The sequence below is a fragment of the Sphaerodactylus townsendi genome, linkage group LG17 (assembly GCF_021028975.2).
Source record: "Sphaerodactylus townsendi isolate TG3544 linkage group LG17, MPM_Stown_v2.3, whole genome shotgun sequence".
Lineage (NCBI taxonomy): Eukaryota > Metazoa > Chordata > Lepidosauria > Squamata > Sphaerodactylidae > Sphaerodactylus > Sphaerodactylus townsendi.
Window position 1 is genome coordinate 18,757,111 of NC_059441.1, and position 23,559 is coordinate 18,780,669.

General features: G+C 45.7%; 1 protein-coding gene across 2 annotated transcripts; it reads left to right on the plus strand.

Moving 5' to 3' along the window:
* Nucleotides 1-11,683: 11,683 nt before the first annotated feature.
* Nucleotides 11,684-23,276, plus strand: SH3GL3 (SH3 domain containing GRB2 like 3, endophilin A3). Of its 2 annotated transcripts, none has more exons than XM_048482203.1 (8): nt 11,684-11,752; nt 12,608-12,680; nt 14,691-14,864; nt 16,030-16,163; nt 17,978-18,136; nt 20,855-20,958; nt 21,856-21,983; nt 22,483-23,276. In XM_048482203.1, the coding sequence occupies exons 1-8, from the start codon at nt 11,744-11,746 to the stop codon at nt 22,686-22,688; spliced, it is 987 nt and encodes a 328-aa protein (XP_048338160.1). In that variant the 5' UTR covers nt 11,684-11,743; the 3' UTR covers nt 22,689-23,276. The 2 variants fall into 2 exon arrangements, with proteins under 2 accessions (XP_048338160.1, XP_048338161.1); XM_048482204.1 differs by having other exon boundaries at nt 14,691-14,834.
* Nucleotides 23,277-23,559: the final 283 nt, after the last annotated feature.

Sequence of the window (23,559 nt, forward strand, 5' to 3'; positions counted from 1 at the left end):
TGTTTCGCAGAAAGATGATAGTGCGGTGTGCTGGGGTTGGGAGCAGCAGACTTTAAACTGGAGAACCGGGTTTGATTCCCCACTCCTCCACATGAGAGGCAGACTCTTATCTGGTGAGCTGTATTTGTTTCCCCGCTCTTCCACATGAAGCCTGCCGGGTGACCTTGGACTAGTCACAGCTCTCTGAGCTCTCTCGGCCCCATTTACCTCACAAGATGTGAGTAGAGGAAGGGAAAGGAGTTGTAAGGAGAGGAGAGAAAAGTAGGGTATAAATCCAAACTCTTCTTCTTTTCTACGCTTGCAAACCTTGAAAGCTTTATGAAATTAAATTGGGATGCTGGAAACACTGAGCTTGAATTTAATCGACCCAGTTTGGTGGTTGTGGGGGTATTGTCTTGGTGCACTTGAATCACACACACACACACACACACACACACACACACACACACACACACACGGTGAAACCTAATAATATCTTGCTTATCATCTGAAATTCTGATGCATCAGAAAGGGCGTCTTGGGGCAGAATTTCTCCTGCCAGTTCTGATCCGCTGTGTGCCCTGCGGAAAAACTAGCTGTTCCACTGATCATTAATATGGGCTGGTTCCCCATTAAAAATGCTGCATGAAGTTTTCCCCCTTTTGATCAATACTGCATCATTAAACCGTTCCAGCACAACAAACTGTGCTGCCTGTTTCATGTCCCAACTTGGTTTTCAGCGGGGGGTTTCTGAAGTTTATTTTTGTTATTAGAAGCATCGCACGTGGTTCGCATCGCAGAAAGGCAGGACAGAAATTGTCTGACATAAATAATAAAAGGAGCGGGGGAGGTTATGAGGATAAGCAGGTCTCAAAGTTGCCAGGACCTGCTCTGACCTGGGTGAATAACCAGATCTTGTTAGATCTCAGAAGCTAAGCAGGGTTGTTCCTGGTTAGTACTTGGATGGGAAACCAAGTAAGAAGAAGAAGAAGAGAAGAGTTTGGATTTATTTCCCCCTTTTGTCTCCTGCAGGAGACTCAAAGGGGCTTACAATCTCCTTGCCCTTCCCCCCTCACAACAAACACCCTGTGAGGTAGGTGGGGCTGAGAGAGCTCCGAGAAGCTGTGACTAGCCCAAGGTCACCCAGCTGGCGTGTGTGGGAGTGTACAGGCTAATCTGAATTCCCCAGAGCTGGGAATCAAACCCAGTTCCTCCAGATTAGATACATGAGCCTCCTACGCCATTGCTGCTCCAGGGTTATTGTGGGCAGGATGGCTCAGAATGTTGAATTAACTTAGAAGGTGCTTCATTAAAGTTCGTTGAATCCTGGTGAACATTCGGAGAGGCGTACAAATCCTGTGTTATGGTGTATGAGGAAACATGTGCCACTACATCGTCGTTCTCTTCACTCTTTCTCAGCCCCACCTGCCTCACAAGGTGTCTGTTGTGGGGAAGGGGAAGGAAAAGAGTTGTAAGCCACCTTGAGTCTCCTTACAGTGAAGCAGGATATAAATCTAACTCTTCTTCTTCTTCCATTCTGCATCCTTTTCCAAAGCCATCGAGAGATGCATTTGGGTACACCGCTTTTGAGTATGACTGTCTTTAGCTGAATTGTTGTGAGTTCATGCAAAGCTTGTTAAATAAAAATAGCAGAGTTGTAAGATGTTCGATGGTGCAGCGCTGGGTTATTGAAATGCCATCTTTAGAAATTCCTCAAAATAAATGCTGGTAGAGAGAGGGCCTTTTGTGGTTCGGTTTAATTACTACTCCCTGACATAATAGCAGCTCTGTGAAACGCAAAGGTTAAGGTCCTTAAAACATGTGTTTTTACACACCTCCCCTCCCCCCCCAAAGGTCTCAGTTAAATAAGGAATATTAACAGTGATGTTTGCAACCCCCTGCGGAGAAGGCCCGCTTGCTGCTGAGGCCCGCCTTCTGATGAATTTCTTTCTGACACCCCTGCTGGTTCACGAGCTAGCAGAGGATTGAAGCTGTGTAAACATTTGCCATCTGTGAGATTCAGCAAGCAGCTGTTGGGGTTGGTCGTAGGTGGATCTCCAAAAAACCCGTCGGCCGTTGGTTCCAAAAAATCAGCCTGAGGAGCTTCCCCTTTGCTTAGCTGTGGAGCTGCTCTGACCGACCTTCTGAGTCAAGCGCTGACTGCCCACGTAGCTGGCTATGAGCCACCTGCATGAAAAATATGGGGTGAACGAAGGAACTGCTCCATACGGTTTTTTCCCCCTTTATGGTGCTCTGGTCTGCAGTCTCTCAGCCTATAGGAGTCTTAGATCTCAGACCAAAGCTCTGGTTTGTCAGTAGTCCTGGAGGATCCTTGGTTCTATGTGCTTTACCCTTGTGATCTGGCTAAAAATCGGTCCAGGTGATACACCATCATTTGCACTCTGCCTGACAAACCAGGATTTGAAACTCTGGTTTAATCTGAAGTAGGGATCCCCTGGCACGCTGTAGCATCAGAATCCTGATGTACCGTAAAAGATAAGTGATCGTTAGATCACCTTGGGTGGAGGTGAGGCAATAGGGTGGAGATCACGTGTTCGCCTTTTGAGGCAAAATGTTCACATTGCCCTGTCATTGCTGTATTGATGCGCATTCACCCTTTCACGCATGTGACTCATTGCTCGATCCTGCAGTAAACAAGTCATCAATATTATCTTAGCTGTACCATTGGGAAAACTCAGAAATGTTCAAGAGCCAGCAAAGATGTAACCCTTACACACCAAAATCAGCAGTTTATGATCCTCAGGTGAGAGGAATGCTGGTGTGCCCGCCCTCTCCCTCCTCTTGTGTGTGGGGGAATCTGGGCTGCCTGGCCCCCCCCCCCCCCCCCCAGAGCAGCCAGGGCACGTGCCCTTCTCTGCCCCCTAGTTATGTATGCAATGCACTTATTGCAATTGAGATGAAACCTCTTGCAATTTCAAAGTACGAATCACAGTGCAATTCAGACTCGGACACCGCCCGGTAACATGTTTTTACAAACAGCAACACATAAGCGTTAACATATAGCCACTTTTACAGATGTGCACATAAGTTTCACAGAGAAAGGCTTCATCGGGGAGGATAAATAAACGTAGGCTTGGCTTACTTCCTGGGAAAAAATTCTCCTGATAGCCCAGCCTGTTTTGCCTCAGTGCTTATCATATATTGCATTGTGATCTCAGCGTTGTCCTGGGACGCACTGTTCACAACATGCTACAATTTGCGTCCAGCAACACCAGTCAGGTTGCAACGGATGATTCCCATTTCGCATTGCTGCCAGCGTAGCATTGGTTCCTCATCACTACACCACTTGTCAATCTTGGCAAAAATCTAAATCCTCGTTTTCTGATTCCTAGCGATCCCTGGAGTCCCGTTCATTTGTACCACATGCGGAATGGATCATGCTCTCATATGTTACGACACATTAAACTTTATTCTCTGATTCAGCATTTAAAAAACACTGTACGTGTTTATGGCTTTTCATAGAAGTTTCAGAGCATGTAACAATTTGGGGGGGGGGGATTGGTTAGGCTTAACAGATGTCTGCATCCATATCGTTTTATTTACAGATGTGTCAAGTTGCACGTTGAGATTAGGGATCATTTAAAACTTGGCCTCCAGTTGCATGTCAGACTTGGCCAATCACCATGAATCTTTGGGCTGTAGATGAACAGTGGGGTGATTGGCCTTTTATGAATGATGCAGAGCAATTGCAAAGGCTCTAGAGAGCCAACTCTTGCACATTCCCAAGGATTTTAAAAGGCTGTCTTGCCTGCACCTGGCCAGCTGCTCAGCATCTGTCAAGGGCAGGGGTCTGCAACCTGCGGCTCTCCAGATGTTCATGGACTACAATTCCCATCAGCCCCTGCCAGCATGGCCAATTGGTTGCAGGTTGCAAACTCTTGGTCTAGGGTTGCTAGGGGCTTTTTGTCTATGTTCCACCAACATATTACTAATCAGATCTATGATATGATCCATCATATATGTCTATGATGTGTTGAGTCCAAAATATATATCTTATAATAACACTACATATTTACACAGAGCCTGGTGAGTTCTAGCACTTGTTTGTGCCATTGGTAGGTTGGATCCGGGCAACTTTTTCGCTCAATCTGGCCTAATTCTCCTCCTTCACACATTTCTCCACACATTTCTCCTTCACACATTTCACCCTATGCCATGTGACCTTTGTCCATGTAGGACCTAAGATTCTCAACAAAGTCCTTTAATGGTCAAAAAGGATCTCCTGTTCCCTTTTCATCAGTGGAAAAAAGTGACTGGGTCCAGCCCACTGCTTAGAGACGATGGCAGGAAGAAAAATCCTAAGATGTGAATGATAAATGTATTGTGCTGCTAAAATTGTTGATCCATCTAGCTCAAGACTGATCCATCTAGCTCAAGACTGGCTCATCTGACTTGCACCAGCTCTCCAAGGTCCCAGGTGGGGAAAGGTTTTCCCCAGCATTGGTTACCTGCAGCCTTACAATTATAGATGCCAGGAGCTTGAACTTGGGAAACTCTGTGTCTAAAAGATGGGCTCTATTATTCCACTACAATTCCTTCTGTCTGTGCCATTGCATCCAACTCTCCTGAAAAGTTTACATTTGTATAAGACCTTACAACCTCCTTTCCCTTCCTCTCCCCACAACAGACACCCTGTGAGGTAGGTGGGGCTGAGAGAGTTCAGAGAGTCTAGCCCAAGGTCACCCAGCAGGAATGTAGGAATATGGAAACACATCTGGTTCACCAGATAGGCCTCTGCCACTCAGGTGGAGGAGTGGGGAATCAAATCTGGTTCTCCAGATTAGAATCCACCTGCTTTTAACCACTACATCACTCTGGCTCTCTTTCACATGTCTGTGAAATCATTTCAGGAGATATATGTCACAATTGAATCTTGAAGGTGTCAAAAGATGATTAACCCAGTAGCTCAGTGGTATAATTTTTTTTTCCAGATTTCTTAGTTCTGTTTTTGTTGGAAATGGCCAGTTGACAGCAACATTAGGCCTTTTTGATTTTGTATTGTGATGTTTCATGTATCATTGAACGGTAAATCAGGCAGTGGGTCACTGGGGAATGACAGTAGAGATTTGTCAGCGGAGTCTGAAAGATTCTGAAATGCACTGTGTCTTTTGTTGTGTCTGTTATGCCTCTGCCAGGAGAATGGGTTCAGAGACAAGTTTCTAAGAAATTGCACCGTGGTGTCGTGACGCGGCAGCGCCTGGTGCCAACTGACTCTCTATGCAAAGTGCAAAATCATGTTATAGTCACGGAGTTTTCCTTGTGGACAAAAGATGTTTTGTCTCGGTGCCTTATCTGAAGTTTTGCCTTCTTACTGTTCCGTAGCTTGAAGCAATTAATCGAGACCGAGTCTTCATATAGGCTGGATTGCAAACAACACAAGGGAGCCTTTAAGCATTCTCCCAGCTGTGTGGGAGTTTCTTTTTCATGATTGAAATGGCCCAGCTCTGGGGGTGGGCGCTCGCTGCCAGCTATGGAACCTGGCACTGGATTGCATGGCGCATACCCACGTGTCCTTCCATTCACACAGCCAGGGCATTTAAACATTATCACATTATACCAAGTTTGATTTCCCACTCCTCCACCTGAGTGGCAGAGGCTTATCTGGTGAACCAGATGTGTTTCCACACTCCTACATTCCTCCTGGGTGACCTTGGGCTAGTCACAGTTCTTCGGAACTCTCTCAGCCGCACCCACCTCACAAGGTGTTTGTTGTGGGGAAAGGAAGGGAAAGGAGCTTGTCAGCCGCCTTGAGTCTCCTTGCAGGAGAGAAAGGTGGGGAATAAATCCAAACTCTTCTTCTTTTTCTTAATATCATTTCTGCTGCACCACTTTTCTTTTTTAAAAGGAACGTGTGCTACTCAGGGATAAAACTACAGTGGCACCTCGAAAATCAGTGCCTTCGACAATCATCGATTTCAGAAATCAACGATTGCCAGGTGCCAATTTCCGCCCTTGAAAATCGTTGGTCGCCTTGATTTTCGGCAGCTGCCGAGGGTACGGAAACACCATTGCACGCATGCAAACGGCGTTGCACGTGCACAAACGGCATTTTCACGTGCACAAATGCGCAACCTCTAAGTACACCATTTTCGAAAATCGCCGCTAATCTCCGGACAGATTATCGGTGATTTTCGAGGTGCCACTGTAACTTAATCCCACCTCCCACCTCCCCGGGTACTCTTTCTTGTGGAGCTCAACGCATAAAGAGAGAGGTTCAGCGTCAGACATTGGTTGGTTGTTACCTAACAAGCAGAACATGACGCTGGCCTGCTGCAGGCTCCAGTTCATGTATTGGTGGCGGAAAAAACTATTCTAGAAATAGAAGGGCAGCAAGGTCACTGTGACACCTAATGACACCCAATGAACGGCTTGTTCCAACAGACGTTGGAAGTGCATAAGGCTACATGAGTTGCAGATGTTTGCCTTGAAAGCAGGAGAGTGTGTCTTCTGAAGTCCTGCTTCTTTCGGTTGTCTTATCGGCTTCTTTGGCTGCTGCCCAGAACTTTCCATCCCTGTAACATTGTGCTCCGTTTTCCCCATCCAACTCCAACACAGAGGAGTTAAACAAATATAACCCAAGCAGCTCCTAGTTTGGTAGAATGCCACAATAGCAGGTCAATAAACACCCCCTGCGTGGAGGAGCTTTAAAAAGTGCCAGTACTATGTGGGGTGCTCTTTTTATAGCTCGGGAAAGGGGGAAGGAAAGTTTGTAAAAGGCAGGCAACGCAGGGGAACAGGAAGGGTGTTTTGGTTTAGTATTTATATCTTGCTTAATTGAAGGGTAGCTAACCTGTATCTGGGCTGTGTTACAGCAGACAGCAGGTTCCCATAACTAAATGCTCCTCCATGTAAAATCTCCCTGCATGCAGAAAACAAACATGTCAGGAGAAGGTTAGGCTGGAATTCTTAATATCTAGGTTTGGTCATGTGGCACTCTGTTCCTCCTCCCATAATCTGGATCAGTACAGACCACACGTTGGTTTTGATTTGGAGACAAACCTAGAGGGATATGGGAGATCCATTTTTCAGATCTTCAGTTTAAAGTTTGCAGCCTGCAATAGTACATGCTGTTCTGGAAGGTTCTGCTGAATGCCTCAGATAGCAAAGGGAAAGGCCTTTCTCTGTGAAAACTCGGGAGAAGAGTTGCCATAAACCACAGTTCTGACGATAAGACTGTTTTGTACGTCTGTATACTGGTCTGATCTGCTCCTGTCTAGGCCATTCTGTTTTCTGCCAATGAGCTTGCTTTATTTCTGCGGGTGAAACATTTCCTCGGGAGCGCCTGTGCTGTTCACGTAACCTCAGCTGACACTCTCCGTGCGAGTGTGGAAGCAAAACACAGACAGGTGCAGTAAAAGAAGAAGGAGGAGGAGGAGGAGGAGGAGGAGTTTGGATTTATATCCCCCCTTTCTCTCCTGCAGGAGACTCAAAGGGGCTGACAATCTCCTTGCCCTTCCCCCCTCACAACAAACACCCTGTGAGGTAGGTGGGGCTGAGAGAGCTCAGAAGAACTGTGACTAGCCCAAGGTCACCCAGCTGGCGTATGTGGGAGTGTACAGGCTAATCTGAATTCCCCAGATAAGCCTCCACAGCTCAGGCGGCAGAGCTGGGAATCAAACCCGGTTCCTCCAGATTAGATACACGAGCTCTTAACCTCCTACGCCACTGCTGCTCACTGCGGCATGAGGGATAGCGCTTCCAAAGGGATAGCGCTTCCTACGCCACTGCGGCATGAGGGATAGCGCTTCCAAAGACCTTCCGAATAAGAGGTCTAGAGGAGGTCCAGCGTCTTGGAAAGAGAATTTAGTAATTCAGTAAAGCTCCTTGACCTTGGTCAAATTGAATTCTGGTCTCCTGCTTGATAAACAGATGGAATTTGGGCAAAAGTGGGGGCCAGCTGCTATAGTTGATGATCCCAGCATGGGTTTGGGAGGGCTCAGAGCCTGCCAGACAGCTCCCAGTGTAGTTCAGAGGTCCTGGATAGGCCTGTCTAGAAGGAAGTTGAACTTTCAAGGTGGCAGTTTGCTTGATTGGGGAAGAAGGCTGTTGCAACTCCATTTCCAAATAGCCAGCTCATATCCTCAGCTTCTCTAAAAATCCCCGATCAGGCCATAAGCCTGTTTCCCCATCGCACTCTGCATTGTGAAGCACAACAGCCTCAGAGGGTTTCAGCTGGATAAACTGACAGATGTGTCTCATTGGTGGTCAGTGTAACAAAAAGACCGTGTTGCAGCTGGCAGTTTTAACGGGCAGGCGCTTTTGGTGGCCCAACTGCTAGAAAGTGCCCCCGTTCCCTCCGCTGAAATGGAATTGACACGCTGTGTTTTTGTTCTGGTTGTGCTGTGCTTCGACAGCCCTTGCAGAAACACAGTGGCACTGAAATGATCTACCGAGCAGAGGCCGTGGAACAAACCCCCGATCAATACTTACATTACACGGCTAACGTTGATGGAATATTTAGTTACAGATAGCACAAGTACATTTTGAGCGCTCAGAAGCTGCATTGTTGGAAAGCCGCGTGCAGATTTTATCTCGGCGTCGCAACAAATTAAAAGTTCAGGAATTCGCTGCCTTGACCTCCTGTGAGTGGGTGCTTGTGCTTATCGTTTGGAGCCTGCTCAATTGAAGCAATCAGCCCAAACCAGGGCAGCAACTCCCATAGGAGGATTCTTGCCTGCAGGCATATCTTAACAGATTCCCAGTGCTTGGGTGGAGCAGAGTTGGCACTTGTAGACGGTAACAGAAAGGAACGAATAACACTGCCGCAGCTGTGAGCGTTCAAAGTAATTGAAACCTTTAGGCTGCATAATATCGTGTTGTAAAGCTACTTTTAGTAATGTTCAAGCTATGTGCAGGGGAATACTGGCGTGGCGGGAGATAACTGCTTGTGTGCACTGCTGACTGAGACACATAAATAGGGGCCAGTGTGCTTCAAGTATGCATCTTCAGAATATGTTGCCCGTCGTGTTTTGGTCTTGTCTCTTTCCTATTACCTTGTGGGAGTGGGTAATTTCACCTTGTTCCAGCATTGGGTGTAATCAGAACACTCCGTCATGCTGAGACGCAGGCCCCTTCCACACATGCAGAATAAGGCACTTCCAATCCACTTTGCAGCTGGATTTTACTGTGCGGAATAGCAAAATCCACTTGCAAGCAATTGTGAAAGTGGATTGAAAGTGCATTGTTCTGCTTGTGCAGAAGGGGCCGCAGACACACTGTTCAAATTCAGAAGAGTCTGCCTGTTGTATCTCTCCATGAGTCTCTTTTCTGACTAGCCTTCCTCCAATTAGGAATTGTGTCCAGAACAGTGACTCCTGTAGGGATGCCATGAATGGGCTCCCCTGAGGGCGTGTTCTTGTCACTCTTCTGCTTTACAAAACTAAAACATTTGGACTCAATGTACATAACATAATTTAAAGAAAAAGTATGCTTAGTCTATCAAATGTTGGGAGAAATAAAGACATATTGTATAGTGTCGTGGTTAAGAGCAGGTGAATTCTAACCTGGAGAACCGGGTTTGATTTTCCACTCCTACACCTGAGTGGCAGAGGCTTATCTGGTGAACCAGTTGTGTTTCCACACTCATACACTCCTGCTGGGAGACCTTGGGCTAGTCACAGTTCTCTCAGGATGCTCTCAGCCCCACCAATCTCACAAGGTGTCTGTTGTGGGGAGAGGAAGAGAAAGAAGCTTGTAAGCCACCTTGAGTCTCCTTACAGGAGAGAAAGGTGGGGTATAAATCCAAACCTCCTCCTCCTCCTCCTCCTCTAGACATTGTTCGTGCCCTCCTGTGGCAAAGGCCTTCCTGGAAGATGTTTCTCTGAATATAAATACTGGAGATCAATTCATGCAGCAGTATTCTTAGATCAGTGCCCAAAAGCAACTCACAATTGCTGGTTTAAGTCCACTTTGTGGGTTTTTGAAAAAGTGCTTTCCTGAACCGAGAAGTGTCACGTTGTGCAAGATGTTAGAAATCTAAACACAATCTGTGAAGCAAAGTTTCATCTCCTGTGTTTTCTCCCCAAGCACGTTTCTGACCTCTATCAAGCTACAGGACTGTTCCCCTTTTGGCCAGAATTACATCATGCGTTTTTAGACAATATCTTTGCCAGAGAAAAGATTTTTGCAAAACATATCATTTTCAATAGCGAACGCACAACACTCTACAACAGTACAGAAGCAGCAGTGGGCAGAATTCCATCTCCAGTGGTTTGGTAATGGGATCTGAGCCTCAGTGTGGATTTTGGTGTGGGCTTCCCAAAATTCACCCTGGCACAATAATAAGGAGGACTTCAGGTGGGTGTCTAACAAGCTTTCAAAACTACTGCTCACGACTATCTGAGTATACTCCAAGTGCCCAAGCTTAGATGGATATACACAAGGGCTCGTTGTAATTCCTTCCCTTGTTCTGTACTCCAAGGGAGGTTTCTTAAAATTGACTCGCAAGAGCGGAAATGCCCCCACTCTACTATAGTGGGGCAATCCATGGAACACATAATGCTTAACTGCCCCAAATACGAAGAAGCTAGGACCAGGCTTTTGACTCTTCTTCCTGCTAAGTTTAAGGAATACTCTGTTACTGGGAAGGTTGCATTCCTACTAAACAACTCTTCTTCTGTGATTTTAAATTCTGTAGCTAGGTTCCTTTTAGGAACTTTGGAATAATACCTGTGGTGGTTTTATGTATGGAACATCTGTCTGGATAATGCTGGTTGTTATATTGGTTTTATGCCTAATAAAGGTTTTATGTATGTATGTAATGTAACTACTGCTCACATATGTGATAGTCCCAGGGGACACAAGAAATTCTGCCCTGTGGAAGCACCAGAGTGTAAGGACTTGGCCACCTCTCGAAAGTATTTTTTGGCTGGGATTATCTCAAGACTTCCAGTGTTTGAGCCCTTCCTGCTCCATTTACATGCAAAACATTTTTCCACCCTCTTTTGAAGATAAGTCTTGGCTGCTTTGTGTTCCTGTAATAATCTTAAGATTGCCAGCAGCTTGTCAGAAACGTTGTCTTCTCATCTTTGATGTACGCTGGAGGCTCTTTCACTGTTTCAGAATGTTTTGATTTTCAAAATAAACTTAAGATATCAAAGAAAAGGAAAGTCAGCTTTCCCCAAATACCTTTGTAACCGAGCGGGACGACTCACTGTACAATGTGGGTGTTTTTTTTTTCATGAGAACGTGTTCCTTGCAACTGTGTACAATTCCATTCAGTTTGCATCCAGTACATGCAATCTTGTCCTCAAATTTTCCTTTGTATTAGTTTCTGGGTACAGAATCAGAGTGAGTACACACCTGTTACGTGCCTGCAAGTGAAATGTGTGTTCATACAACATAAATGCATGTGTGTAATGTGTGAAAAGCCCTACAAGTGTGACAGATGTACTAATGTCTCTGTTTTTCCTCATTAAAGTATTGGAAAAATTATGCTTATTCCCCCCACCCACCCATCCCCACTTTTAACTCAAAAACCTTTGTTTGTATTGAAGAGCAGTGTGTGATTCTCCAATCTGTAATAACTTGAAGAGCAGTGTGTGACTCTCCGATCTGTAATAACTTGAAGAGCAGTGTGTGACTCTCCAATCTGTAATAACTCTTGGTGACCCTCCATTCTGGATGTATCTTTTTCTTGTCTATTTTGCACTGTTCACTAAGGCCGTTTGCTCCTCTCTCCCAGCTTTTCAGTGAAAAAATCAGCGGGGCTGAAGGAACAAAACTAGATGAAGACTTCCAGGAGATGGAAAGGGTAAGGCCAGTCTATATCGAGGGTTTATTGTAATTCTTAATTGTAGGGATGAAGAGAGCTGCAGTTTGCATCAGTTTTTGCCAGAGTTGTTGATGAACTGGAGGCCTTTTATGCATGGGCTAACTACCTCAGGGCTGTTTGCTTCGCAGTGTTTTGTTTTTTTTTGCTGTGGATTCTTCCCCTACAAAGTATTCCTCACTGGGCCAGTCTGCCACTTGCCCTCCGTTGCTTCCTTGTTCTTTCTCCCCAGCCTCCTCCATAGTCCTTACATAGCAATCAAGGAATTCCACTCTGGTAAGAAGCTCACTATATGGCCTGGGGTCAGCCCCACACATTCAGTCCCACCTGCCTCATAGAAAAAGAAGAAGAGTTTGGATTTATATCTCCCCTTTCTCTCCTGTAAGGAGACTCAATCTCCTTTCCCTTACCTCCCCCCACAACAAACACCCTGTGAGGTGGGTGGGGCTGGGAGAGCTCTGAAGAACTGTGACTAGCCCAAGGTCACCCAGCAGGAATGTAGAAGTGCCGAAACACATCTGGTTCACCAGATAAGCCTCCACAGCTCAAGTGGCAGAGCGGGGAATCAAACCCGGTTCTCCAGATTGGAGTGCACCTGCTCTTAACCACCATGGTTTTGTCCTAGCTGACACACCTCTTCCTGATATTTATTCCTCCAAATCTTATTTAGAATACAGGTTGGCTTCCATATCCACTGCACAGAAATAAGTATAGGCATGTTTACAACCTTTGTGAAGACCAGAATGCACTGCTGCCAGATAATGAACTTTCCTGCAAGTGTGTTCATACAACATAAATCCTCACAAATCCCTTCTTATTTATATTTTTTTCTTACAGAAAATCGATGTCACCAACAAAGCAGTAGCAGAACTCCTGTCAAAATCCACGGAATATCTCCAGCCTAATCCAGGTAAAGAAGATCCCAGAACTCTGTGATGTTTTTAAAAAATCCCTGCAAAAGTATTTGAGCAAGGTGTGCTTGGTTTGACTCAGTCAGTTAGCTAGATCCTCCCATGCTAAGTAGCATATGGGGCAACAAGGGCTCTCCAGCATTTCTGGTCTTGGACGCAGTGGTGGGATCCAAAAATTTTAGTAACAGGTTCCCATGGTGGTGGGATTCAAACAGTGGCGTAGCGCCAACGGGGCTGGGCGGGGCACGACAGGGGCGTGGCCGGGCATTCCGGGGGCGGGGCATTAATAATTTCTCTGTTACTGTAAAAAACTCTTACTGTAAAAAAAAAGTTCCTAATTTCCAGCTGGTATCTTTCTGTCCATTATAGCAAGTCCTATTGTCTGCTGCCAACAACTACTTCTCCTCTAATTGACTGCCTGTCAAATACTTAATACTTTCAAATATTTGATTTTGTTTCTAGAAATCAAAAGAAGGATACTTTCCTTAAACAAGGAACTTTACCATATTTCTGAAACGTGTTTTTAAAACAGCCCAACAGGGAGAATTATCCCGTTTTCGACCTTCGCTAACCAGCCACATAGGAAGCAACAGGACTTTATGATTTTTGGACCTAATGGAATTTCTAACGGAAAAACAGACCCGATTAGTAACCCCCTCTCGGCACACACAAATAATTAGTGACCCACTCTCGGGAACTGGTGAGAACCTGCTGGATCCCACCTCTGCTTGGACGAGTGTTTCAGCCACTTCCCATGTATGACTCAGTAAAAGAAATAAAATTCTGCACCAAGGGAATTGGAATTCTGTGGGGGTCTTGTCTAATAATCGTGTGTGGTTCCCCTTCTCTCAAGCTACCAAAGAATACCCCCCAGGTCTAGGGCAGAGGTTTCTGCAGACCTGGGGAAAATAACTACAGAAGTCTAGTGAGAATTAGGGGTCAGAAAGGATCCTATCACAAACCAAATGTTTTATGTAAGCCATCTTGGAGATCTTTCTGGAACGAAACACAAAGTAGCAACCCATACTCATTTTCTTTTCTTTTCTTTTTTGGATCATTTTTTATACACTTTATTTAATAATTTTCAAAAATAACAGATACAATATAAAAAGAAAAAGAAATCCAGTCATATGGAAAGTAACAGATTGCATGCTATTGAGTTAAACAAAGACTGATATAGGTATGGGCAAATCCGTTGCCCTATCTGTTAACTTGTAAGCCATCCCAACCCCACCCTTCTAATCCTCTAAACAAGACTTGTCCTCCAGAACATTTATCTTCCTATTGTACAAAGTTAAATTTGATGGAAGAAGAAAGAAAAAAGAGAAAAAGACAAAAGAGAGAGAAATATGACCAAAATTACTTAACAGCTTTAACAGATTCTCATATCCCTGGTTGTTCCTATAACCTCCTAAATGAGAGTATCTGTAATAAAAAAGAAGAAGAAGAAGAGTTTGGATTTATATCCCCCCTTTCTCTCCTGCAGGAGACACAAAGGGGCTTACAATCTCCTTGCCCTTCCCCCCTCACAACAAACACCCTGTGAGGTAGGTGGGGCTGAGAGAGCTCCAAGAAGCTGTTACTAGCCCAAGGTCACCCAGCTGGCGTGTGTGGGAGTGTACAGGCTAATCTGAATTCCCCAGATAAGCCTCCACAGCTCAGGCGGCAGAGCTGGGAATCAAACCCGGTACCTCCAGATTAGATACACGAGCTCTTAACCTCCTACACCACAGCTGCTCACTGAAAAGAGATAGGGGGAAAAAGGAAACCTCTATTATGCTAGTGAGTAAGATTCCAAGTAATTAACGAATCCCTACCGTTCTATCTCCTTACTCATATAATAATAACCGTTAATATTCAGCTGGTACAATGTTTATGTCACACCTTTTGGAAATATCAACCTTCTCAAAAACACTGGCGGGTTTTCCAGGCTGTAGATTTTTATTTATTCGTTTATGTGTAGCCTTATTTTATTTTTTTGCATTTCCTTACCTGCCTCTCTCTTTCAGCATCCAGAGCCAAGCTGGGGATGTTGAACACGGTGTCCAAGATCCGAGGTCAAGTGAAAGTCACAGGGTACCCGCAGCCAGAGGGGCTGCTCGGGGATTGCATGATTCGGTACGGGAGAGAACTCGGAGAGGAATCGACGTTTGGTGAGCGTGTGCTGCTTTGCCGTGTTAGCTGTACGTTCATGCATGTAAAATGATAGTATTTCATAAGCAGAGAAACGGGGTCTTGGTCCCAAGATCCTTATAGTAGGGGAGGTGCTCAGGAAGAAAATGGACCAGCAGGAGGTGACCTTAATTGCATTCAGACATTGTGGGAATTATACTGCAACAATACATATACACACCACCTCCTTTGTTTGTTTGTACCTTGTTTTCTTCCCAAAACAGCTTAACAATGTTGTTCTGACACCTTCATTTTTTCCTCACAACACTCCTGAGAGGCAGGTTAGTCTGAGAGCGTGTGGCTGGCTCAAGATCTCCCACCAAGCTTCCACTGATGGGGTGGACATTTGAACCTGCGTCTGCCAGATCCTTGTCCGACACTTTAACCGCTATACCACGCTTCCTCTGGATCCTCTGCATGGCGTTCAATAGAACATTTCCTAGCTTGATCTCATAATAATCCAATGGAAACACCTCAGAGAGCCAGCGTGGTGTAGTGGTTAAGAGCAAGTGCACTCTAATCTGGAGAACCGGGTTTGATTCCCTGCTCTGCCACTTGAGCTGTGGGGGGTTATCTGTTGAACCAGGTTAGTTTGTGCACTCCAACACATGCCAGCTGCATGACCTTTTTTAAAATTATTATTATTAGTTTTATATACCGCCCTCCCCCTGAGGACCTTGGGCGAGTCACAGTTTTTCAGAGTTCTCTCAGCCCCACCCACTTCACAGGGTGTTTGTTGTGGGTGGTGGGAAGGGAAAGGATATTATAAGCCCCTCCTCCTCCTCCTCCTATTCTTCCTCTTCCTCTTTGGACGAGTTTGGAACAAACCAGACTTCTAACAATCATTTTTAATTCCAGTCTGCTTGTATGGAGTAAACATACTGTAACTCTCTGAGGATTATCTTTGCTGACATGTTCGTAAACTGGAGATTTATCAAGCCAGGATGAATCAAGCACCATGTACTGGAGGAGTGGAGGGCATGCACAACAAACTGCGTTCACACGCCCAATTGGAGTTTTACTGCCATTTGCCTGAATCTCTGAATGCTGCCTCTTTCTGGAAAACAAAGAGTGAATGTAGAGCTTGTGAACTAATTCCTGTGTCTTTTCAGTGTTCTTTTTAAAAGAAACATATGGTATCGTCTATGATGCATAAACTTTGCTTCTTCTTGTAAGGTGCTGCTCTGGTGGATGTGGGGGAGAGCATGAAGCAAATGGCTGAAGTGAAGGACTCTCTGGACATCAACGTCAAACAGAACTTCATCGACCCCCTTCAGTTGTTGCAAGACAAAGACCTGAAGGAGATCGGGGTGACTTCCTTAAACATTTTTCACACTTCGAAAAGAATTCTCAGCTATGTTTGAGTTCTGTGTTGCGCAGAACTCCTGCTGAAAAATGTCCCTTTCCTCCTTTGCGATTTTTAAAAAATGCATCACAAACATAAATGACTTGTTGCCTCCAGCTCAGGTGACTTAAAAGGGGGACACAGTTGAGAGCTGTGCAGGGTAGATGCAGAGGTGTAGCTGGGCCAAACTGCGCTCAGTGCACATTCTATATTTTCTGCCCCCCATGGCCCCCCCGTGGCTCCCCCCTTCCCCCCTTCCCACACTTACCTTAGTTCCTTTCCTTTTTCTTTAACCTTTTCAGGCTACAAAAGGCCTGTTCACAGTAAAAACGGCCTGATGGGAACTATACTTTCCAGGAGACCTTGTGAGCCCCAAGGTCTCCTAGGAACTGTAGTTCCTCAGGTCGTTTTTGCTGCAAACTGTCCTTTTGCAGCCTGAAAAAGTTCAAGAAAAAGGAAACAAACGAAGGAAAGTGTGGGAAGGAGGGGGGCACCATGGGGGGAAAGGGGGAGGGGCCTGGGGCGATTTTCTGCACTCCCCCAGGCATGCGCCCGGTGCACGGTGCACCCCCCATCCTCTTGTAGCTCCGCCACTGGGTAGATGGGAATCTAAATTTTAGCTCTGGAGAAGACACTGTAATAAACAGGGCTTTTGTTTTTTCAGTGAGCCCCTTAAGGCAAAAAGTGAACTCTCAGCCACACTTTTAGATGATTTGGCAAGAAGCATGCTTGGGGCATCTGGAACATTGGGCACATGTGGATCGCATTTATTCCCTCCGGCTTTTGTGCTTGGGAGCCTTCTCATTTTTTTCTCATCACTGCATTGTAAGGCAGGCTAAGTGGAGACATGGGTAACTGGTCCCAGTTCACTCAAGGAGTTTCATATGGCATCAGGATTAGAATCCAGGTCACCTGCAAGTCTGGCATCTTACCTGCCACGCAGTGAGATTCCAATGCAGAGTAGGTGGATTTTGAACCTGGGCATCTCCCAGATTCCAATCTGAAACTCTAATCACTAAACATGCTGATTCTTGCTACAAGCAGCTTGGCCTGGGTAACTCATACAGGATAGCAAGTTGCTTGGTGGTTGCTACTGGGCTTGGCCCTGCGGCGTCTTCCCTCAAAAGCCAAAGTAGCCCTGGAAATGGCCTTGCCTTTTATGGACAAACCAAGGCTTGAAGGCTGTAATTCTGTTATAGTTACCTAGTAATGGCCACTGAAGGTATTTGTTTCTTAAAGCTATAGATCAGTGGTGGCGATGCTGGCAGGGGCTGATGGGAATTGTAGTCCATACCATCTGGAGTGCCAAAGGTTCGCCACCACAGCTATAGATACTGCTTCTATCAAGGTGGGATTTAACCCCCAATGGCTTTTTAAAAAGCATGTATCTGCAAACCTGGGTTATTTTTTGCAAAAAATATTTTTTGTCTGTTGATGGCTCCAGTGTCTGGATTTTAGTATCCACCAAAGGGGCCATATTGAGAATCGGGGGGGCGGGGGGAGGAGGAGGAGGAGGAGGAGGAGGAGGATTTATTGGTATGTAAGGATTTATTGCTGAGAATATTAAGGTAGCCATTATTTGGAGTGCTCACAGATGCAATGAAGATTCTGCAGTTTGCAAAATTCCATATAACTTGGCCTTAGTGCATAAATCAACATAATTGTACTTCTTTAAAAAACCAAAGGAAAATGCCTGTAAAAACCTCCCCCTATTCATTTGGGGCTCCTTACTGTTTGTTCTAACAATTGCAATTTCCTCTCTTTCCTCTTTTTTAATAGCACCATCTCAAGAAACTGGAAGGTCGACGTTTAGACTACGACTACAAAAAGAAGCGTCTGGGGAAAATACCAGACGAAGAGGTTAAGCAAGCTGTGGAGAAGTTTGAAGAGTCCAAAGAGCTGGCGGAGAGGAGCATGTTCAACTTTTTGGAAAACGATGTAAGTCCCTCCAGCTGTTCGGCATCTTTGAATGTGCAAAGATACATATGTAGAGGGAATGCAGGAAAAATGCAATGACTTAACTCCATGCTTTTCACACTATTTGGGAAGAGGGTTGTAAGTGTCCTGTAGTAGTTTTTAGGGGATGCCCATATCTGGTCCCAGTGGACCCCTTCACGGAAGAGGCATTCTCTCCTAGGTGAAAGAGGAATGCTTCTTCTCAAATGCGGCCATGAATTTGTAACTACAGAGATCAGATGGAGGAAATGGCAACTTCAGAACGCAAACTCCATAGCATTCCATCCCTCCAGCATGGTGGTTAAGAGCAGGTGGATTCTAATCTGGAGAGCTGGGTTTGATTCCCCTCCACCTGAGTGGCAGAGGCTTATCTGGTAAACCAGATGTGTTTGTGTTTCTGCACTCCTACATTCCTGCTGGGTGACCTTGGGCTAGTCACAGTTCCCTTTGAACTCTCTCAGCCCCACCTACCTCACAACGTGTCTACTATAGGAAGAGGAAGGGAAAGGAGCTTGTAAGCCACCTTGAGTCTCCTTACAAGAGAGAAAGGTGGGGAATAAATCCAAACTTTTATTCTCTTTAGTCTGGAGAAGCATAGGTTAAGGGGGGGACATGAAAGCTATGTTTAAATATTTGAAGGGATGTCATGTCGAAGAGGGAGCAAGCTTGTTTTCTGCTGCCTCAGAGACTAAGACACGGAGTCATGGATTCAAAGTGCAGGAAAAGAGACTCCACCTAAACATTAGGAAGAACTTCCTGACAGTAAGGGCTGTATGACAGTGGCATGCACTACCTTGGAGTGTGGTAGAGTCTCCTTCTTTGGAGGTTTTTAAGCAGAGGCTGGATGGCCATCTGTCAGGAGTGCTTTGATTGTGTGTACCTGCATGGCAGGGGGTTGGACTTGATGCCCCTTGGGGTCTCTTCCAACTCTATGATTCTATGAAAGTCTGCCATGGAGGCAACCTATTAGAAATGGCCACAACCCTTGATGGCCGTTGGGGGTCTCTGATTCTATGATTCTGTGATCCCAGGGCCGGCATCTTGTGGCCCATTCTCAAAGCACCCATAGACTAAGTAAGAATGGAGACTCCCTGCTCTTCATATGCAGAACACTGCTTGGTTCCTTCTGTCCAGTTTTGCTTACAGAAGAAACACAGGTTTGTAATCCAAAAATTGATGTCCTATATGAGCCTTCTTGCATACTAGATGATTCTTCTTCTTCTCCTGAGCTTATCCCCTTTCTAAAAACTGCCTGTAGCCCCCCTCCCCCTCCCCCAGTCTCCAGATATTTCCCAAGCTGTAGCTGACAACTCTAACAAAATCTATAATGGGTTGGCAGCCCTCAGAAATGAAGCCATATGACCTGATCACCACCATTTTGCTTTTCAGCTTTCAAAACAGTGTGGACATAGAATCATGTGATATAATAGAAAATGCTTTAAATCTTGTCCCTTATCCTCCAGTCTGTTTTTAATGATCCAAATTTTACGTTGACTTAATGGCGGCTTTTAAGTCTCATGTTACTTATAAATTGCTTTAAGAAGGCTGCCACCTAGTGGGCAGAGTGTAGATTTCCCACGCAGCTGTGGAATTGCTTATTGATGGCTTTTTAAGAAACCAGTGAAAATCCTCTAATATTTTTTGCCTGGTCCAGCTTCTCTAAGCATTACACTGGCCTGGTAATTACCTGTAGTGTCTTTCCATTAACATTCTAGGAAACTTAAAATCATAGAGTTGGAAGGGGCCGTAAAGGCCATCTAGTCCAGCCCCCTGCTCAATGCAGGATCAGCCTACATCATCACTGACAAGAGTTTGTCCAGCTGCTGCTTAAAGAAGAAGAGAGTTTGGATTTATATCCCCCCTTTCTCTCCTGCAGGAGACTCAAAGGGGCTTACAATCTCCTTGCCCTTCCCCCCTCACAACAAACACCCTGTGAGGTAGGTGGGGCTGAGAGAGCTCCGAGAAGCTGTGACTAGCCCAAGGTCACCCAGCTGGTGTGTGTGGGAGTGCGCAGGCTAATCTGAATTCCCCAGATAAGCCTTCACAGCTCAGGCGGCAGAGCTGGGAATCAAACCCTGTTCCTCCAGATTAGATACATGAGCTCTTAACCTCCTACGCCACTGCTAGTGAGGGGGCACTCCCTAGGCAACTGATTCCACTGCTGGACTACTCATACTGGAAAAAAAATCCTAATATCAAGAGCCAACGAGGTGTAGTGCTTGAGCAGGTGCGCTCTAATCTGGAGAACAGGGTTTGATTCTCCGCTTTGCCACTTGAGCTATGGAGGCTTATCTGGTGAACTAGATTAGCTTGTGCACTCCAGCACACGCCAGCTGGGTGACCTTGGGCTAGTCACAGTTCTTCGAAGCTCTCTCAGCCCCACCCACCTTACAGGGTGTTTGTTGTGAGGAGGGGAAGGGAAAGGAGTTTGTAAGCCCTTTTGAGCCTCCTTACATGAGAAAAAGGGGGGATATAAATCCAAACTCTTCTTCTTCTAGTACCTTTCCATCTATAATTTAAACCCATTGCTGCGAGGGGGGGCATGGCCCTGCAGTGTGCCCCGAGGAAGTGCCACCCAGGGCTCCAGCCACCCCATGCCCTTCGCTACGCCACTGGCTATGTCGCTTTACTCTCTTTGTTACCAGCTGGTTGGACTGCCAAGGAAAACCTTCTAGACTCTCCTTTGGTTCTTCTTTCCAGGTAGAGCAAGTCAGCCAGCTGCTCGTTCTGATTGAAGCTGCTCTAGACTACCACAAACTGTCTGCCGAAATCCTCGAGGACCTGCAGAGCAAGCTCCAGAACAGGTACAAACCATTGTGATTCACTCCCCTCTTTAAACGTGTTCCTCCATCAAAAAATTCCTGGTGGACCTCGATCACCTCTGTGAGGCTTGCCGGACGCCCTCAGGCTGGCTGTAGTCTCTGAGCTTGTGTTACCTCGCAGGCCTGTTGACAACAGAGAACCATCAAGAGGTGGTTTTATTGCAGCTGGTGTAGTTTAGTTTACGTTGTGCTATGCTCTTCTGAGGTTTTTAAAAATACGTACTGCTGTTTAATTGTGATTAGTTTAATTGTAATTTTTGTGCATCCTGTTAGCAGGAGTGCCTCCAGATTGCACCTTAATATACTTCAACAGATTAAGCTCATAAATAATTAGGTGACTAAGAAATTATGTGCCATATAAAAACTACAATGAAATATTGAAACAGCGGCAAAAAAACCCACCCTGAACATTATGAAGTTCTTTTGGCTTGCTGCTTTAATGTACAATGAGAGGAATAAGTGGCTTGGTGCCAGCTTGGTGTAGTGGTTAAAAGCAGGTAGATTCTAATCTGGAAAACTGGGTTCAATTCAACCTGAGTGGCAGAGGCTTGTCTGGTGGACCAGATGTGTTTCTGCACTCCTACATTCCTGCTGGCTGACCTTGGGCTAGTCACAGTTCTCTCTGAACTCTCTCAGCCCCATCTACCTCCCAAGGTGTCTGTTGTGGGGAGAGGAAGGGAAAGGAGCTTGTAAGCCAGTTTGAGTCTCCTTACAGGAAAGAAAAGTGGAGTATAAATCCAAACTCTTCTTATAATTTTTCAAAATGTCATCAAGGTAAAGGGCCATCACTTTAAAGAGTTCTCAAGTGAGAAACACTCCGGTCTGTTTCCTTGCAATTTCCGAGATTTCAGAGTTTGCTTCTTGCCTTCCCTGTTTCAGGATAAATGTTGCATCGAGTCGTCCCAGACAGGAGTTTAAGCCCAAACCGGTGATAATGACGACTCTGGAAATAAGTGATCGCCAACAGCACAACGGCATCTCATTCAGCTCGCCACTAAAATCAACAGGTGAGTATTGGGGGGAGGGGGCGTATTTGTGAAATTGGCTCCTCCACAGCCTCTGTTGAGAGCATGCCTGGATCAAAAGATGATAAAAGGGTGGGCCTGGTTGAGTGTTACCCCCTTCACAATAAAAAGAAGTGTTGGATTTATTCCCTGCCTTTTTCTCCTGTAAGGAGACTCAAAGGGGTTTACAATTTCCTTTCCCTTCCCCCCCCCCCCCCCGTGAGGTGGACGGGGCTGAGAGAGCTCTGTGACTAAGCCCAATGTCACCCAGCCTGCATGTGTTGGAGTACACAAGCTAATCTGGTTCACCAGATAAGCCTCCACAGCTCAAATGGCAGAGCAGGGAATCAAACCCGGTTCTCCAGATTAGAGTGCACCTGCTCTTAACCACTACACCATGCTGGCAGATAACCAAGGATAGTAACCCTACTTAAGTCATCTTTGTGTTTCCTGAAGGAGTCACGCACCTGACTTTTTCTTTGGCGTTGTGTGACTTGGACAGGTTCTTCGTTGCACATGGACCAGCCGTGCTGCCAAGCCTTGTTTGACTTTGAGCCAGAAAACGAAGGCGAGCTTCCCTTTAAGGAAGGGGACGTCATTACGTTAACCAACCAGATTGATGAGAACTGGTACGAAGGGATGTTGAACGGCCTGTCGGGCTTCTTCCCCATCAATTACGTCGAAGTCATTGTGTCGTTGCCCCAGTGAGTGCCTTCCACTGTCCCAACCACGGATGCATCTTTGCGACCAAAAACCTTTGCCCAAAGTGGATTCCCTTTGTGTGGCGCTTCTGTGGAAGCCTGGCTTTCTCCGACTGACTCTTGACTTTTTGTACGCGTCTTTCAGAAACGTATTATTTATTTTGTATTCATGTAGCTTGTACATATATCTATTAAACCCTTCTTCCCTTTTGTGAAGTGAAAATAGAAGAGGGGGAAATTTGACCTGGCCAACTGTTTTGCTTTGTGGCGTCGGGGGGTGTTTATCAGTAGCTCAGTGGCTGCTCCAGAAAGTACATTTAGTTGCTCGTGTCTGCAAGCTCCCAAACCCACCTGTGTTTTGACTGCAGGAAATTTATTCTGGACTGCCGCTCTCAGAGAGAGTGTCGAGCTACCTGTAACCAGATGACATTAAGCAAACTTTCTTCTGTGCATCTTAACTGTGAAAAGCTATTGCCCTCTGTGTGCTAAGAGCAGCCTGGTAGCCTTCATGAAGATGTTGCTGTACTCAGTATGCTGTCTGAAAGTCAAAAGCTATAAGACACTGACCAAATGTAATAAACACTGCCATGGGGAATACACTCTTTCTGCTTCTCTTAACTTGTGGCATTCTAGTGGCAGTTACAGAGAGACATTGATAACCAGCCAGTCCTTGTTTTCTCATGCTTTTGCCCACGATCCTTCAAAGCATCCATTCAAAGGCCTGCTGTTTTAAAATGACACAAACAAGGTAAAAGGAGGAGTTTGGATTTATATCCCTCCCTTTAGCTCCTGTAAAGAGACTTAAAGCGGCTTACATACTCCTTTCCCTTCCCCCCTCACAACAAACACTGTGAGGTGGGTGGGGCTGAGAGAGCGCC